Source organism: Portunus trituberculatus, chromosome 35 (genome assembly GCF_017591435.1).
Source record: "Portunus trituberculatus isolate SZX2019 chromosome 35, ASM1759143v1, whole genome shotgun sequence".
In the NCBI taxonomy this organism is placed as follows: domain Eukaryota; kingdom Metazoa; phylum Arthropoda; class Malacostraca; order Decapoda; family Portunidae; genus Portunus; species Portunus trituberculatus.
This window is the reverse complement of record NC_059289.1, coordinates 2,653,816-2,670,103: the sequence shown is the minus strand read 5'-3', so window position 1 is coordinate 2,670,103 and position 16,288 is coordinate 2,653,816. Positions and strand designations below refer to the sequence as shown.

The 16,288-nt window shown below is 46.4% G+C and overlaps 1 protein-coding gene across 1 annotated transcript in view; it reads left to right on the top strand.

Moving 5' to 3' along the window:
• Positions 1–16,288, top strand: part of LOC123512948 — a 112,666-nt gene that overhangs the window by 82,582 nt on the left and 13,796 nt on the right. Inside the window, 5 exon segments of the mRNA XM_045269665.1 lie at positions 2,545–2,646; positions 3,182–3,286; positions 3,893–3,985; positions 5,185–9,644; positions 9,647–15,581. Coding sequence (XP_045125600.1) covers positions 2,545–2,646; positions 3,182–3,286; positions 3,893–3,985; positions 5,185–9,644; positions 9,647–15,581 — 10,695 coding nt within the window.

Genomic DNA, 16,288 nt, shown 5'->3' with positions numbered 1-16,288 from the left:
GAACCTTACTGTGACGAAATTTCAAACTACAATAGAACAACGAAAATTTTCTTAACAGTTGAATCTTTCCCTTTAAAATCCTTACCTCAGCAGATCACAAACAAATATGAAACTGAAAACAACACAGGAATTCACAACCCAAGAGTTTAAGACCTTACTGTAACGAACTTTTAAACTACAATAGAACAACTGATATTCACTTTACAACTGAATATTTCACTTTAAAATTCTCACCTCAGCAGATCGTAAAGTCAAACATTCTAACATGAAATTGAAAGCAACACACGAAGTTACAATCCAAGAATTTGAGGTACTGTGACGATTCAAAAAGCACAGACTCACTATTCAGCATCCCTAGTTCGATCCCAAGTTAATTTAGGTCCCATTGAGCCATCTCTCCCCGGGATAGTGTTCTGGGTATACAGTTAAGGGCCTCAGGGTGCGAGAGAGAGGCGCCTGTAGCTTGTAGAGGAGTCAAGGGAAGGCAGGGGCAGGCAGGGGTTAAAGAGGGAGGGGAGAGATGTACTTTCTCCCTTCCATATTCATTACATTGTAGTAAGATGTGATTTTTTTCTTTCTTTTCTTTTTTGTGCCTTTTGGGAGTTCAGTTTATTCTTTCGTATGTTTTTTTTGTATTCTTTCTTTCATGGTGATTTTTTTTCTTTTTCTTCTCCACTTCCTTTTTTTTTTTTTTGCTTCTCTTCCCTCAGTTTTTTCATTTCTCTTTTCTTCTATTAGTTCTTTTGATTTTCCTTTCCTTTACCCTGCTTCAGTTTCAATTTATTTTTCTCTTCTAATTTATTTTTCTTTGGCTGTTCTAGTAGTAGTAGTAGTAGTAGTAGTAGTAGTAGTAGTAGTACTTTTCATTGTTCTGTTTATCCTTCTTTTCCTCTGCCTTTCTGTAAACTCCCAACTATTTCTTTTATCCTTCTCTTTTCCTCCCTCTTCCTTTCCCTCTTCCCTATCTAATCTCTTCCTATACGTAGATATTTTCATGACATTTCTCTCTCGTGTCTTCGTTGAACTTCTTGCAAGAGACACACAAGAAACGTAAATGTCATAACGTTACGCTGGAACAGAAAACGAGAGGTGGCAATATTGAAAGCAACGCGTCACTTACAGACAGACCACTACAACCTTCCAGACAAACACCTTTCTAAACGACTCTCTCTCTCTCTCTCTCTCTCTCTCTCTCTCTCTCTCTCTCTCTCTCTCTCTCTCTCTCGAAGAAAATTACAACAACAGCAGCAGATAAAACAACAACAACATCAGCAACAACGACAACAACAACAACACTTAACAATGTAAAATCCTCTCCTACATACTTATAAATTCCTCTTCCATCTACATACTAACAGCCTCAGGAATTTAGTAGTGACCCTGAAAGAAACATTGGAAGAAAACGAGGAGAAAGCGGAGGCTGTATTGTAGGGATAACTTCACTAAATGGAACTTTCCCCCCTTTGTCTGGTCACGCTTATTAGGGTGAAACTCCTGACTGATTACTGGAAGAGGGAAAGGAAGGGGGATAAAATTTGTGTCTTTTGATGGATACACTACCTGAAGAAGGGACGTGGAAGAGTAGCCAGGTGGTTTTTAATGCCTGGCACGAGAAGCAACATAATTATTGAAAAGAAAATCGTGGGACATTAGTGGGCTACATATGAGAAAGCCAGAGAGAGAGAGAGAGAGAGAGAGAGATTATATGGCCGTGATTGATATCGTTCAATGGAGGGAGAAAGTAGATGATGATAATGGGGGTGATCGTGGTGGTGAGGATGGTTATCTTGGTGATGGTGGAGACAGACAGTGGCAGGTCTTGGATAGGCTAACGGTCTTGAAGTGGGGGGAGGAAGGAGGAGGAGGAGGAGGAGGAGGAGGAGGAGGAGGAGGAGGAGGAGGAGGAGGAGGAGGAGGAGGAGGAGGAGAGGAAAGAGGAGGAGGTGGGTAAAGAGTTGTCAAGATACCAAGGCCGTCCACTCCCTCTCTCCTTACTTTCATTCTTTTTCCTCTCTCTCTCTCTCTCTCTCTCTCTCTCTCTCTCTCTCTCTCTCTCTCCCTAGGCCAACAGAGAAAAATCGAAAAGGTCACGAAGATTATTACATTAATATGACAAAGTAGGGCAGTTTTTTTTTCCCACTTCAATTATTGCAAAGTCACTCGTGTTTCCCTTTCCTTTTACTCACTGGACGTGTGTGTGTGTGTGTGTGTGTGTGTGTGTGTGTGTGTGTGTGTGTGTGTGTGTGTGTGTGTGTGTGTGTGTGTGTGTGTGTATACATTCATCAATTTTTACTTTAACCATTTGCCTCCCTCACTGTCTATTTGTCTTTCTTTGCTCATGCGTGTTCTTCATTTTCTCTTCAGTTTATCCTCGTCCTCCCTCTCCTTTTGTGATGTCATGCAATACAAATACTTGACGTGCTATCTTCTCTCTTCAATCCCGTTTTCTCTTTGTTTCCCAATGTATTAAGTCCCAATGTCTCCTTTATCTGCTGCTCTTTGCTCACTCCACCTGTTGCTCTCCTGACGATGGTGTCCTTGCAGGGTGTGGCGAAGACTGGTTTGTGTGTGACGACCGATCGGCCTGCGTGGCTCGCGACCTTCTGCAGGATGGCGTGGCGGACTGCTACGATGAGTCCGACGAAGGTGAGAGAGAGAGAGAGAGAGAGAGAGAGAGAGAGAGAGAGAGAGAGAGAGTGAGATTGGTTTCTTCCGAGTCATGATTATTTGCTGATGTATTTCTTTTATATTCTTAGTTCTCTTTCAGTCTTTCTCTTTCTCTTTCCCTCCTCCTCCTCCTCCTCTTCCTCCTCTTCTCAACCCTCACAGCCTCACTCGTGGGTTACTTTACCTGATCCCTTATTCCTACACTCCCTCACTCCATTTCTTAATTTTTCAGCTAACTGACTCGTGTTCCCTTCTTTTATCCCAATCCCAGTTTATGTCAGCCTGTCACCCTACCCTGAACTATTCCTCATCCCTGATCTGCCTGACTACCCTTCACATCCTCACCCTGCATTGTTCTCCTCACCCTTCTGTCACCTCATCACCCTTCACTACCTTTAAATCTCAATTCCCCACAACCTTACTATTCCTCCCAGTCCCTCTATAACTATCCTTCTGTACTTCTTTCCTTCAGGTTTGTCTCTCACCACCACTTGACTGTCTTTTTCTCCCACAGCCTGCGAGGAGTGGCAACATGAATGTCTTTGTGGCTTCCCTCGCTGCATCCCGTCCTCTTTGGTGGGAGATGGCTACGTAGACTGTATTGAGGGATCTGATGAGTGTAAGTCCCATATCCCTGCACTTCTTTACTCTCTCCCATGTCCAGCTTACTTGTTTTTCTCTTTTTTATTTCTCTCTTTCGTAATTCCTCTCATTCTACCTGAACTCTTCGTCATTCTCCCTGTGACAATGCTTCATATGTTCACGAATCCACACCTCCACACTTGTCCCAGAGCCCCATCGCATCACTGAACAGTTTCTCATTTGCACTGTAACCTCACATATTTTCATTACAAATCTACTCATTTATGCATCTGTACCACTCACATGAAATATACTCCTACTGTGTGAATATGGGTATCAAGTTTGTAAAAGTTCATACCTGTTGCAAATGCTATTCTTAAATATCTTAACATACCTGTCAATCAGAATTTTTTTTTTTTTTTTGCATAGTAAGTGCCCTTAGCCCTTTCACTGGTAGACATTTGTTTTCCATTATATGTAAATCTACTGACACTTATTCTTGTACTTGCATCTTAAAAAGTTCCCCAGCCTTTGTTTCTCTCTTTCTATTCTTGCAAACTTTTTTCACACATTTGGTTCTTAGCTAGTGACCATAAGAATGAAAAGGTTAACGTGCTTAAGTGTCCTCATTATGTCTTCACAGTGCACATCGATAAGAACAGTTACATATGTCCCCCTGAGGCGTCGGAGGAGCAGGAGCTGAGACGCAGGAGGCGGAAGAGGCAGACAGAAGGAGGTAATGCTCTCAGTTCCTACTGCTTCTTCTTTCTTATCTTCCCTTCTTTCCATCTTCACTTTCTCACGTTTATCATCTTTTCTTGATATTTCATACTTTTGTTCTATATTTTGTTGATTCTCTCTCTCTCTCTCTCTCTCTCTCTCTCTCTCTCTCTCTCTCTCTCTCTCTCTCTCTCTCTCTCTCTCTCTCTATTTTTATGTATTTCAATTAGTTTCTAAGTTCCATCAATGTCTTTGTCAAACTTAAACTGTTCTGTGTGTTTTTGTTTTTGCATTTTTCTCCTTTACGAAAATAAAAACTTTGCACGATGATAATTTTCAACCACTGTTTTCACGATTTTCTCTTTTGCTTTCTTTTTTTTTTATCAGTGGTCTATTTTTCACTTGTGTTAATGACCCATTGCTGACTGAACTTGACAGACTGACGAGAAATCTTAGATTAGAGGGACTGTACATTTACTGCCTGACAGATGAAGTTCACCTTAATAATCAAACAGGCAGCTATAGGAACTTGTAGATTATTTAATTTCAATATAACTAACTTTCAATTCAATCTACTCTTGAGATTTTTTTCATAAAATTTGCACGAGTTTAACCTGATCAGTGAAAAATGTGAAAGTTGTCAGAGTTGATTTCATTTTACTTTCCTAGAATTTTTTTTTCTTGGAGATATTGAATTATTCATTATTGCATTTTTCATGTCTTACATTAAAAAGTCTTGTGAATCAGTAAAAAAAGTCAAATCTTTCTACGCTAATGTTACAAAGAATATACCATTTTAGTTGCCTGTTTATTTAAGTACTTTTTTTGTGCTTTGTTACTTTGATAAAATACTATTGACCCGTTCAGAATCTTCAAAGTCACAGCTCTGGGCAGGTCAGGTTAGATAATTTTTCTCTTGTTCATCTGTCCTCCATCTCAGTCCACACACACACACACACACACACACACACACACACACACACACACACACACACACACACACACACACACACACACACACACACACACACACACACACACACACACACACACACAAATCTTCATTATTCTATCCTTTTCACTGTCTAATGAGTAAATTACGTTTTGAACGTAAATCCTTCCAGCCCTCTAGCCACTAGTTGAATCACACCCCTTATCACCTCACCACCTCTATCACCCTTTCACTGACGCACCACCACCCCACCACTGATACAGACCAGCGACCTGTGGAGCGCGTGAAGCGCCTGGTGTCTGGGAGTACTCGCCCCACAGGCCTCCTTACCTCCACCGTCAACACCTTCATCAACTCTGGCACCACCTCCGAGTACTTGACTCTAGTCAGCGCAACGCACCGTGACGGACACTACACCACGCTGACTTCGACTTCCTCTAGGGTGTTCTATGCCCTCCCGACCAGTCTTTGGGGAGGACAGCCTGAGGGTCTGATCTCCTCCCTACTGAACACTCGTGTGACTGATGCAGCAACTACATTCTACACCACACGATACTTACGGACACACATTGACGGAACTTATGCTCAGATGATAGAGACAATGACTGACGTCTACTCACGCCCCTTTTCCCGCTCCGCAGCACCCCTCAGCATCCCTGTGCAGGGGACCTTCTTTAGCCAGGCATCAGGAGACCACTCACGGGCACACCTGCAGGTGAGCTTAAAGGACTCTGAGCTCAGCCCAAGCTCTGTAGCAGATGAGGTGGTAACTCTAGTGGGGACAAAGGGCAAATTCATTAAGAATGGCCCCATTCACCCCACTACCTTCAGCGTATTCACTGGCTCTTATGTCAAGGACTTACGTACTTATCTCTTCTTCTTTGGGAAGACTGTCCTACCACCTGTTCCAGGACTAGCAGCGCCTGAGCCAATCATCAAGACTCATACAGAAGTAGTTGTGCGGAAGAGTGGAGACATGACTAAGATCATGGTGGACATGGACAAAGATCTGCACGTCATTATGCCCTCTAAGACCCAAACCATAGAATCCACAATGGCACCAGATCTCTTGATGGGTGAGGGCATGGTGGATGGAAGTGTGATGGGCGGTGTCTTCATTGAGGGATCAGAAGGCATCGATATGGAAGGGACAAAAAGTGAGTCTGGTGAAACTAGCATGCTGACCGTCACCATTAATAGACCGGTGTCCAATACAGTCATGTTACAGCCCTCAGCGGTGCAGCCTGCTGAAGAGGTCACTTTGCTTACCATGGTTGAAAATCTTGGCCTCACCCATGATGTGGATAACGAAATTGAGGGCACCTTGTTGCGCGCCCGCAAGGCTCGGATCTCGGGCGGGGAGATCATTGCTGATCTTCGTCCATCTAAGCCATTGGAAATTAATCTTCCAACCTACACCGTTGGTCAGTCCAATCAGCCTCTAGAACAAGTAGTTGCCTTCAGTAAGAATGGAAGACGGACCACAGAAACTTCTGTGGAGAAGAGTGTCAGTGAAAAACACCAAGAGACGAACCAACGTGAGGCTAAGTCTGTATCTGATATACGAGCAAGATTTAACTTGGAGCGAGGCAGCGAAGACTCAGATCTCCCCACTGTCACCTATGTTGGTTTTGCTGACTTTGTTACTACCATTGCCAATACTGTGGTGGTGTTCACTCCTCGTTCAGACACCCCAAGCAAAATCATCAAACCCTCTGTATCCAAAACGAAAGAGGCACAGCTCCCAACCACATTAAGCTCGTCGCCTGTAAAGATTCCTGTCTCCCCAACAACCTTAGCCCCACGCCTTGCCCCCTCTAGACATCCCGAGGAGGATATCATTACGAGCTCGCCCACGGAAACTGTCAACGTACAGCCGTCTGTGCAACACAGCACTGAAGAGTCGCAGATGGAAACTCAAGTGGTGACACAAACTGAAGAAACCTCTGTGAGGGCTGGCAATGAAGAAACCATAGAAAAAGAGACCCAATCTAATGTTTTCTCTACCATATCCACACACAAGTTCAATACTATTGACTTGTATCCAACGGGACTGGTGTCATCCATTGGTGGAACAATTGTTCGTAATGATATGACAACCTTGCTGACAACTTACGTTTATGGCACCTACATCCAGGGCCAATATGCACAGATTGTGCAGAGCACCTCCAGTATCTTCTATTTGGTTTCCCGCTCAGCGAGTCCAACTCTGCAAGTGACTCCTGCTGTGCAGCCTGTAGCAGCCACAGTTGGCCCTCTGGCGCCAGAACTGACCACGGAGTCCAGTGACATTTATGAATATGACTATGACTATGAAGGCTTCACCACCGAGCTTGGACCCTTGGATGAGGTTCTTGATAATGCTCTAGGAAGATCTGTTGGTTCTAATGCTGATCAGCAGCTCATCATAGACACTGTGAACGAGAAACCTACCATTGAAGAATTTGAACCTGCAACACCTCAGCCTTCTGAGGAATCTGATGGAACGTTCACTACCTTGACATACTATACCACCTACTTCTCTGGTGGCACCACCTCTGTATCTACCCGATATGAAACTTCTTCTGTTTTCCTCCCTTTCTTTGGGGATCAGGACTCCACAACAGATCCAACACCTACTAATGAGGAACCGGAACCAACCCAAGCATCTGATACTCACCTTACTACCTACACCCACTATACCACCCTCTTTGTTGACGGCTCCTCTCAGGTCTCGAGCAGAATCGAGATACTGACAAAGGATGCTTTTGATACCATCACCACCACCACCACCACTGCTGCCGCCGCCGCCACCACCACCACTGCCGCCGCCGCCACCACCACTGCCACCAGTGCTGCTACCACCAGCACTACTGCTACTGTTGATGCTGCCACCACAACCCCCACCACTACCTCTTCTCTGAGTCCATTCTTCATCACCCCAACATTGAGTGTGACTCCTGTAAAGCCTCTTCTTGCAACCACAATTTCAACCACTACTGCTCTTCCTGACATCACTGAGGACACCACAGAGGATCCAACCGGACAGGAAGATCTGGCTGTGGTGGAAGCCGTTAGTGTGGATGAACCAATCCCCATTACAGAGTCAATGTCTGAGAGCGTGTCAGAGTCTTCCACTGATTCTTCAGGTCAAGATGTAACAGAAGGACCTAAAGCAGCCCTGGAATCTTCTCTAAATCCTGAGGATGAGGTGAACGTGGCATTCTACCCACGTACTTACTACACAACTTACACATATTTTACCACCTACTACCGTGCTGGCACTTCATCTATCGTGAGCAGCCTTGAGACACTTACAAACATAGTGACAGATCCCAGTGACCATGATCAGCACCAAACCCTCACACCTGTGGTGCCCACATACCCAGTCACATATTACACCACCTATACTTTCTGGACCACCTTCTTCAAGGGAACATCCACCATTTCCACAAGCTCAGAGAAGACTCTCTCTAATGTTGTCACTCCTGCTGTCAAGGAGACTGCCACTCCTGTATCACATGGAGACCTCATTCCAGTGATTGATGCTTCTCCCACTTCCACTCTTTCCCCTGCAGCAACCACTGCCACTATCACTGCCGTGACTCCTACACCACAGGTTACTACCTTCTATACCACTTACACTTACTACACTTCTACATATGTAGGAGACAAAACTATCGTGAACAGTCGTCTTGAGACCATCACCAATGTAGTTTCCTCATCTGTCTTGCCTGATGGAATAACATTGGAAGATTCTGTCAGACCGCTTGCCACCCTGGATAACGTGTTTGGTTTTGGCGATACCACAACCACGGCTACATCTAAGGCTACCTTGCCACCAGATCTCTTCAGTTTTGATGAGATAACCACTTCAAAGTCAGAGGCAACGTTGCCATTAGATCTTTTTGGCTTTGGAACCTCATCACCAGAAGTGACACATCCAGAATCTCCCACTAAAACCAAGTCAACAGGACTTCTGTCTACTATAAGGGGAAGCACAGTAGTGGATGGAACTACAACTATCTTCTCAACAAACATCATTGGAACTGTAGTGGATGGACTGTATGCACAGATTCAATCCACAACTAGCATAGTGGTTTCTCCCAATGATGAGGACGTGGCAGAAGGTGCCCCTGCAACGATACCTTTCCTCCTCCTTCCCACGACCACTACAGAAGAATTAACGCTAGCCACTCTCAATCCAATTAATCCTGTTGATCTGGAAGATGTCGTAGAACCCTACACCCCACCAATACTTTTTGCCACACCAACATTGGAATCTTCACTGCAGGATGATGCCACAGCCACCACACCACTAGATATTGCCACCCAAACGTTGCCATCAGAAGCAACTACAAAAGAGTCAGTAGAGGCTTCTATAACGGACTCTAAACCCAAATCTAAGCCAACCAGCCGTAACCAGTTCCCAGTGCGCCCATCAGGCTTCCGTCGACGACCTGACATCCTGCCCTTCTTGAGGCGCACAAACTTCCGCTCTCCTGCTGTCACTAAGGATGATCCTGCACCAATTGATATTGCCATTCCTACTGTTACCACTGAGGCTGATGAAGCCACCACCACTACCACTGTCGCCACCGCCACCACCACCACTACTACCACTTCAGCTAATCGTCCATTCCGGTTTGGATTCCTGCCGACCGCCGATACCACTGACACTACCACTACCACTACCACTACTAACCATGTCTCTGTTGCTCCATCTTCTATTCGGTTCCGCTTCCAAACATCCAAGCCAGGTGGTCCAAGAGGGTCTTCCGTCCTGGTCTCTTTGGCCCAACAAGTGTAAGGGGTAATTCTCCAGGGTTCCGATTCAGTGCCAGTAGTCCAGGGGCCTTCCCTGGCACCAGCAGCCCTGGAAGGTTCAGGTTTGGCAACACACGTTCTTCTGTTTTCCCAGGAAGTACTAAAACTGTCAGACCAACTTCTGTATTTCCCACACTTGCCACCACTGCTGCTCCCATTTCTGACCTGGAGGTGTTTGAGGACGAACCCATATTAGATGAACCTGAATTGGAGGAAGAATTTGTGGAAACTGGTCCTGATGTGACTTTCCGTCCTTTCAGTTTCCGTTCCAGACAGAAAGAATCATCCAAGGAACCTGGAAGTAGGTCGTCAGTGCCACATTCTTTCATAAATCGTCGTCCTGATTCTCCTGCAAATAGGCCTAACTCACCCAGTCGTTTCTCTCCAGCACCTAAAAAATCTATTGCAAATAATCCTGAGGATGCTGTGGGCAAAAAGAAAGAAACCACTACACCACTTCCTAGACAAGGTTTCCGCTTGAATCGCTTGAGCCCTGAGGAACGTAGACGTAATCGCATTCAGCAGAGTAGACCTGATCTTTCCAAGCTCTTTGCTCGCAGGCATCCTTTCAGGAAGGACCTCGATAATGAAGCCACTGAAGTAGAACCTTTCTATGCTGATCCCAATGGAGAGCCCTTGGATGAGGAAGAGATTCTTATTAGGAAGAAGCGTCAGACGAGCAACTTTGGAATGCGAACTAACTCACGTGGCAACACAAGGACAGCCAGAGGACGATCCAGAGATACATTACCTATCCCTCCTCCAAGTTCATCATCAAGGTTTTCCAGACCTGCTAGACCTCGACCAGCAGCTTCCCCTGTCCAGAAAAATGAAGCTCAGCAGTTCACTCTTAGAGGAGGCTCAAGACCTCTCAGAGGGCGAGCTAATGCACCAGTTACTCCTGCACCTTCTCCAGGGCGACGTCCTGTAGCCACACCTGCCCCTGCCCCTAAGCCAGAACAAACAAATCCAGAGACTCCACCTACTCGTCAGAGGGGTAGCCGAACCTCTCTTCCTACAAGACCACGTGCATCATCTAGAACTCGCGACTCTGTGCCACTAGGAAACATTCGTGGACGGGGCTTCAGGAGGCCTTCCACCGACAACAACTTCCGAGCATCTTCCAAGTTTACTCCTCCTCGTACCCCTTCAAGTCCCATCAGAAGACCAACACTCAGAAGGAACACCAATACTAATACTAATACTAATACTAATACTAATACTAATGCAAATCGACGAAGGCCCCCCGCCACAAACTCTAATCCCATCCAGGAGTTCCGCGCTCGACCATCGCCTCCAATTACCACTGAACCACCTCCTATTTTCCCCAGTGATGATGGTGGCTTCTTGATTCAGGATGAATTGACAGTAACACGTGAGGTGCCAGTAAAGGCTACCATTCCTCTAGTAGAGGATGGCAATACAGTCTTTAAGGAGGTCATTACTGCCTCTTATCAAACTGAAGTTATTCAACCTGACCAAATCACTCAGACAGAAATTGATGGCACTATTCGTCTTCTTTTAAGCAGTGTAGAGAATGGAAATGAAATCACCAACTATGTGGTGGATCCTGTAGACACTGTTAGTGTCACGCACACTAATACTTTTGTCGGTACCCGCCGTACCTCAGTTCCTGTATCTATCTCCTCTACTGCTTTTAATGTTATAACCGTCACTCAAACTAAGCAAGGAAGTGAAATACAGCAGCTGCTTCAGCTGCTCTTGGGTCAGCAACAACAACAGCAAAATCCCTTCCTACCCTTTGGGCAGCAAGCTACCAGTCATGTTATTCACACAAGCACCTATGTTACCACTGTCACTAATGTGAAATCCACTGCCATTCCTATAATTTTCCGTGGCAAGCCTGTCCACACCACTATTGTAGAATCTGAGGTGGAGGTTATTACAGCAACAGAGCTCACCACACAGACTGTCCTTGCTCCAGCAGCAGGTCTCCCCTTTGGTAACCCTAATCCCATCAATCAGTTGCTGCCACTTCTGCTTCAGGGACAACTGCAGCAGCAGACTGCACAGAATAGACCATCAAGAGAACCAGCTTTGCATCCCACGAAGACTGATGCACTTCTGTTAGAACAGCTAATAAAACAACAACAAAAACAAAACAAAGAAAATGTTGTAAAACAGTTAGTAAACAAGAAGCTGCCGTCTCCCACTCCACCACTGGCAGAAACTTCGGTGGTGACTATGTATGTTTCTGGGCGACGGCCGGGAGAGTTCTCTACTGTGTTGTCTACAGTTGTTTTATCTGGACAGGCTACTCGTAAGAAACGTGGCTCTGACAAGACGAGGGACGTAGAAGCCACTGTCTTACCACACTTTATTGAGACTGACAAAGGCTTGTTCCAACTTCCTGATAAATACTCTAAGGACGATATGGATTGGTTTATAATGTCTGCTATGAATGAGGTTGATGTCAGTGGCATCAAAAAAGTAACTCCACCATTGGACTCAGTATTCGGTGATCTTGCTCAAGAGTACTATCAGTCTACACGACCAGTAAGTAATAGCACTCACTCCTTCAGAACTTCGCCTTTTTTATGGGTGGGCCCCGCTGAGTTTGCCCCTCTCAAGCGGAATGTCCGGAGCGCACAAAGGGGCAACACTGGGGCAGCCAAGGCTCGTAAAATCGAGGACGGGACGTTCCAGCAAGATGTATTAGGTGGTGATGGCAAGCAACCTGAGTTAGGGGATTTAGAGGTGGCAGGCGATATCCTTCAACAGGTGCAGGCACCCACTACTTACTATACTACTTTCACATATTATACCACACTGGTTAATGGAGCTGGTCAAGAGTTTGTTCAGAGCTCTGAGGAAACCCTCACTCAGTTGGTGACTAAAGGTAACTTACGTCTCAATGACTTTACCAAGACTGTGCAAAATGAGGAAGACATCCCCTCTGTACAGGAGAAGTTCACTCTTGATGATGCAATTTTGCCAGGTAAACCACGTCCTGTTCCTGACCCTGTTTTCACAGAGCCACCGCCACCTTTTGGACCTATTATCCGGCATCGTATGCCCGATCCAGATTTTGTAAATGAGCCTGATCCTCCCTTCCTTGGTGGAAGTAGTATTGATTTGGCTCGTCTTGAGGAAGAGCTACCAGAACTGCAGAGGCCTCGTCGCATCGTGTTGACCAGGAAGCGGCCAGTAGGTCAAAACCCTAATGACCGTGTACGAACGGTAGTGACTCGCCGCCGTCCTGTCAACCAGCTGGAGGAAACCCCAACTAGACCAAGTGTGGCTGTCACATCAGTGGAACCTCTACACTTACAGATCGAAAGAGAGCATCAAATTGAGGATTTTCAAAAGCTAAATCCTTCTGTAGATGATGAAGCTATCATACCAACACATGAAGTGACAGAAATTGAAGAGCAGGACCGTGAGGAGGAAGTGGCAGGGCAACCAGGTAAGCGACGCCGCATGCGGATTACTGTCACCAGCCGAAGGGTTATCCAGCCCACTACAACTATTGAGGCAGACAAAACAACAATGCTCTCAGGAGGGCGGCGCCGTATTGTGGTTACCCGTCACTTGCCTCAGCCCACTGTTGTAGCTAGTCCTTTACGACCCCTTGTGGCAACTGTCAATACTTACTACACAATTTACTCCTATCTGTACACCCTCTATGATAATGGGAAACTTGTATCAGAGTCAATGCGGGAGGTGACAGTGTCCAATGAGGTAGAACCAACAGCAGTATCTGTGCTGCCTACCTTCCAGGCTGGGATGGAAGCCAGTGGTCTGTACACACTAGAAACAGGAAGCAGCTTGGCTACTCTTGGAGAACGAATCCACAGTTCTCTCACAACGCAGATCTTCCTTTCCTCAGCAACATTAGTCAACTTAACTCCAGAGACTATAAAGGAAAATGCACAGACTCCTCGAACAACGGAGGCCCTTCATCCTCCATCTTCCACCCACAGCATCCTGCAGTCCTCCTTAGCAGAGGAAGACATTGTGCTTCCTACTGATACACCTTTCATCACCACCAGCAGTTTTAAGACCACACAGGAACGTAGCCAGATAACGAGGGGACAAACTGCAGATAACATTCCCTTGACTCCACAAGATGTCACGGCAGCTTCTGAAAAACCAACTCCTTCACGAGCTGGTGTAAGGAATAATGGTCGAGGCACTGTAAGATTTAGTATTCCACGCCAGAAAGTGAAGGTGACAGTAACTAAACGACGACCTGTCAGACCTTCCATCAATCAACCTGCAAGTGCCAACACCCAGGTGCCCTCGCCTATCCGTTCTCCAGCCCGTGGAACTACTCAGATTCTCACCCCAGCCCGTGGGGCTACTCAGATTCTCACTCCAACCCGTGGATCAACACAGATTCTCACACCAGCCCGTGGGGTTACTCAGATTCTCACTCCAGCCCGTGGATCAACACGGATTCTCACACCAGCCCGTGGGACTACTCAGATTCTCACTCCAGCCCGTGGATCTACACAGATTTTCACCCCGGTCCGTGGGCCTTCCCAGACTTTCACCCCAGTCCGTGGGTCCACTCCAACACGTGCCCAAGTAAATAAACCAGCCCATGCCATCACCCCAGTCCATGAGCCCATCCATACCATCTCTCCTACCCATGAGCCCATTCCTTCACACACACAATCCGTCCCTGAGGACTTCTTAGGATTAAGAGAACCACAAGAATCTGTTACAGGACCTCCACCTGTGGATGAACCAGAACAACCTGACTACTACGAGTATTATGACGATGACTTGCTTCTTCCCACGGAGGGACCAACCACAGAATCTGAATTCCACTCCCTTCAGGAATCAACCAGTCCTTCACCTCCTCTTCTTGAGGATGATAGCTTCAGTTTGACTCCATCAGAAGAACCAGTTGTCACAGAGGAAGCAGAGGAAATTACGACCCCCAAGCCACCCCTAACACCCGCTCCTACTCCTGTCCGTCCGACCAGGCCACCTAGGAAGTCAATTCGGAGGGATGACATTCCAATTATCCGCCGACCAAGCTTCGAGCGGCCATCACGACCCTTCATAAAGCAACAAGCAGCAGCAGAAATCGCACCTGCGACAGAACCACGGCTGCGGTTCACTCATCCTCCTGCACCAACAACTGAACCTACAGAGGCACAACCAACAACTGAACCTTCTGAAGCACCACCAGTGGAGGTTCTTGAGCAGCCAGGTGAGGAAGAGTATGTATATGATGACTACTATGAAGATGACTATTATTATTATGATGAAAAGGAAAGCCCTGGGCTGCTAGTCCCAGAACAAGAAGCACCAAAGCCTGATACCAAGCTGCTACAACCCGAAATTGAGGTCTCACCCGAACTCCCACTTCGTCCTGATCTTCCTGAATCAAAGCCAAGATTCACAATGCCAACACAGATTGAGACTACCACCAGCGCCTTTGACTTCCTTGATCTTCTGAAGGGTGACCGAACGTCCACGGAATTATCCTCGCCAACCATCACACATGAACCCGATCCCAGCCACTCCGATCCCACCCAGACAGAGGAACCTGCTGTCCCACCTGCTGGCTTAGTATATACCACTTATGCCACCACTACGCTGTTGCCTATCTTGGGAGGAGAGCACTCTATTACCCTCACTATCATGACCTCCTCCCTCATCACCCCTTCTGTCACCTTACCTTTCTTCAACACTGCCTCCCCATCGTTGGCCGAGCCCTCACCCACTTCACCCACGGCGCTGCCCTCCCCTTCTGCCCTACTGCCTTCCCTTGAACCCTCCTCTCCACCTGGGGATGACATTCAAACCCCTGTGGTGGTCGACCCTCTGCCCAAGATTACCTCCCCCACTGCACCAGCCCAACCAAAGACCTCCCTGGGTAAGTTGCACCTTTGGCCATCACCCTTTGGTGACATGCCTTCTAGCTATGGTAGAGCCCCCAACTTACCCCTACGCCTGTGTCCGGCGTGTTGAGGATTCCATGGTAGAGGTCTGAGTCCAGTGTCCTGCCTGCTTCCTCACCTCAGGAAGAGACTCATCTGAAACAAACCTCTCTAGGACCTCAAACACCCACAGGCGCACTAACAATCGATTCTTGGTCTACTAATCACGTAGAATGAGGTTTAACATGCCTCCCTTCAGTAGCCTGTCTCTTTACTCTCTGTTTGCTCCTAGTGTAGAGCAGCTCTTCTTGTTCTCTGCCTGAACTAACTGGTCTGCTCGGTACTCACACAACAGCTTACATTCCAGCTGGAAGCAGCCTGTGTTCCCCATGCTGCAAGTTTCGTCTCACATTTATTGTATTAACCCTCGTTTTTTGCATGTCTAAAAATGTGTATTTTTTTGTTTCATGTATGCATGTGATTGTGTATGTATAGGTGTGATGTCAGTAATTTTTTCGTGTGTCACTAATTAGCCACTGTACAAATGTTCACTTACAATGTGTGAGGCTGCAAGGTGAGTGTTGAGCCGTTGAGTGTGAGGAAAGTTGCCAAACTTCTCAGTGATGTCAAATATTTGGAAGGGTATCAAGTGTTTGGAAGGACGATAGATACTTGGGGATATTGGGAAGCATGGCAGGTGTCT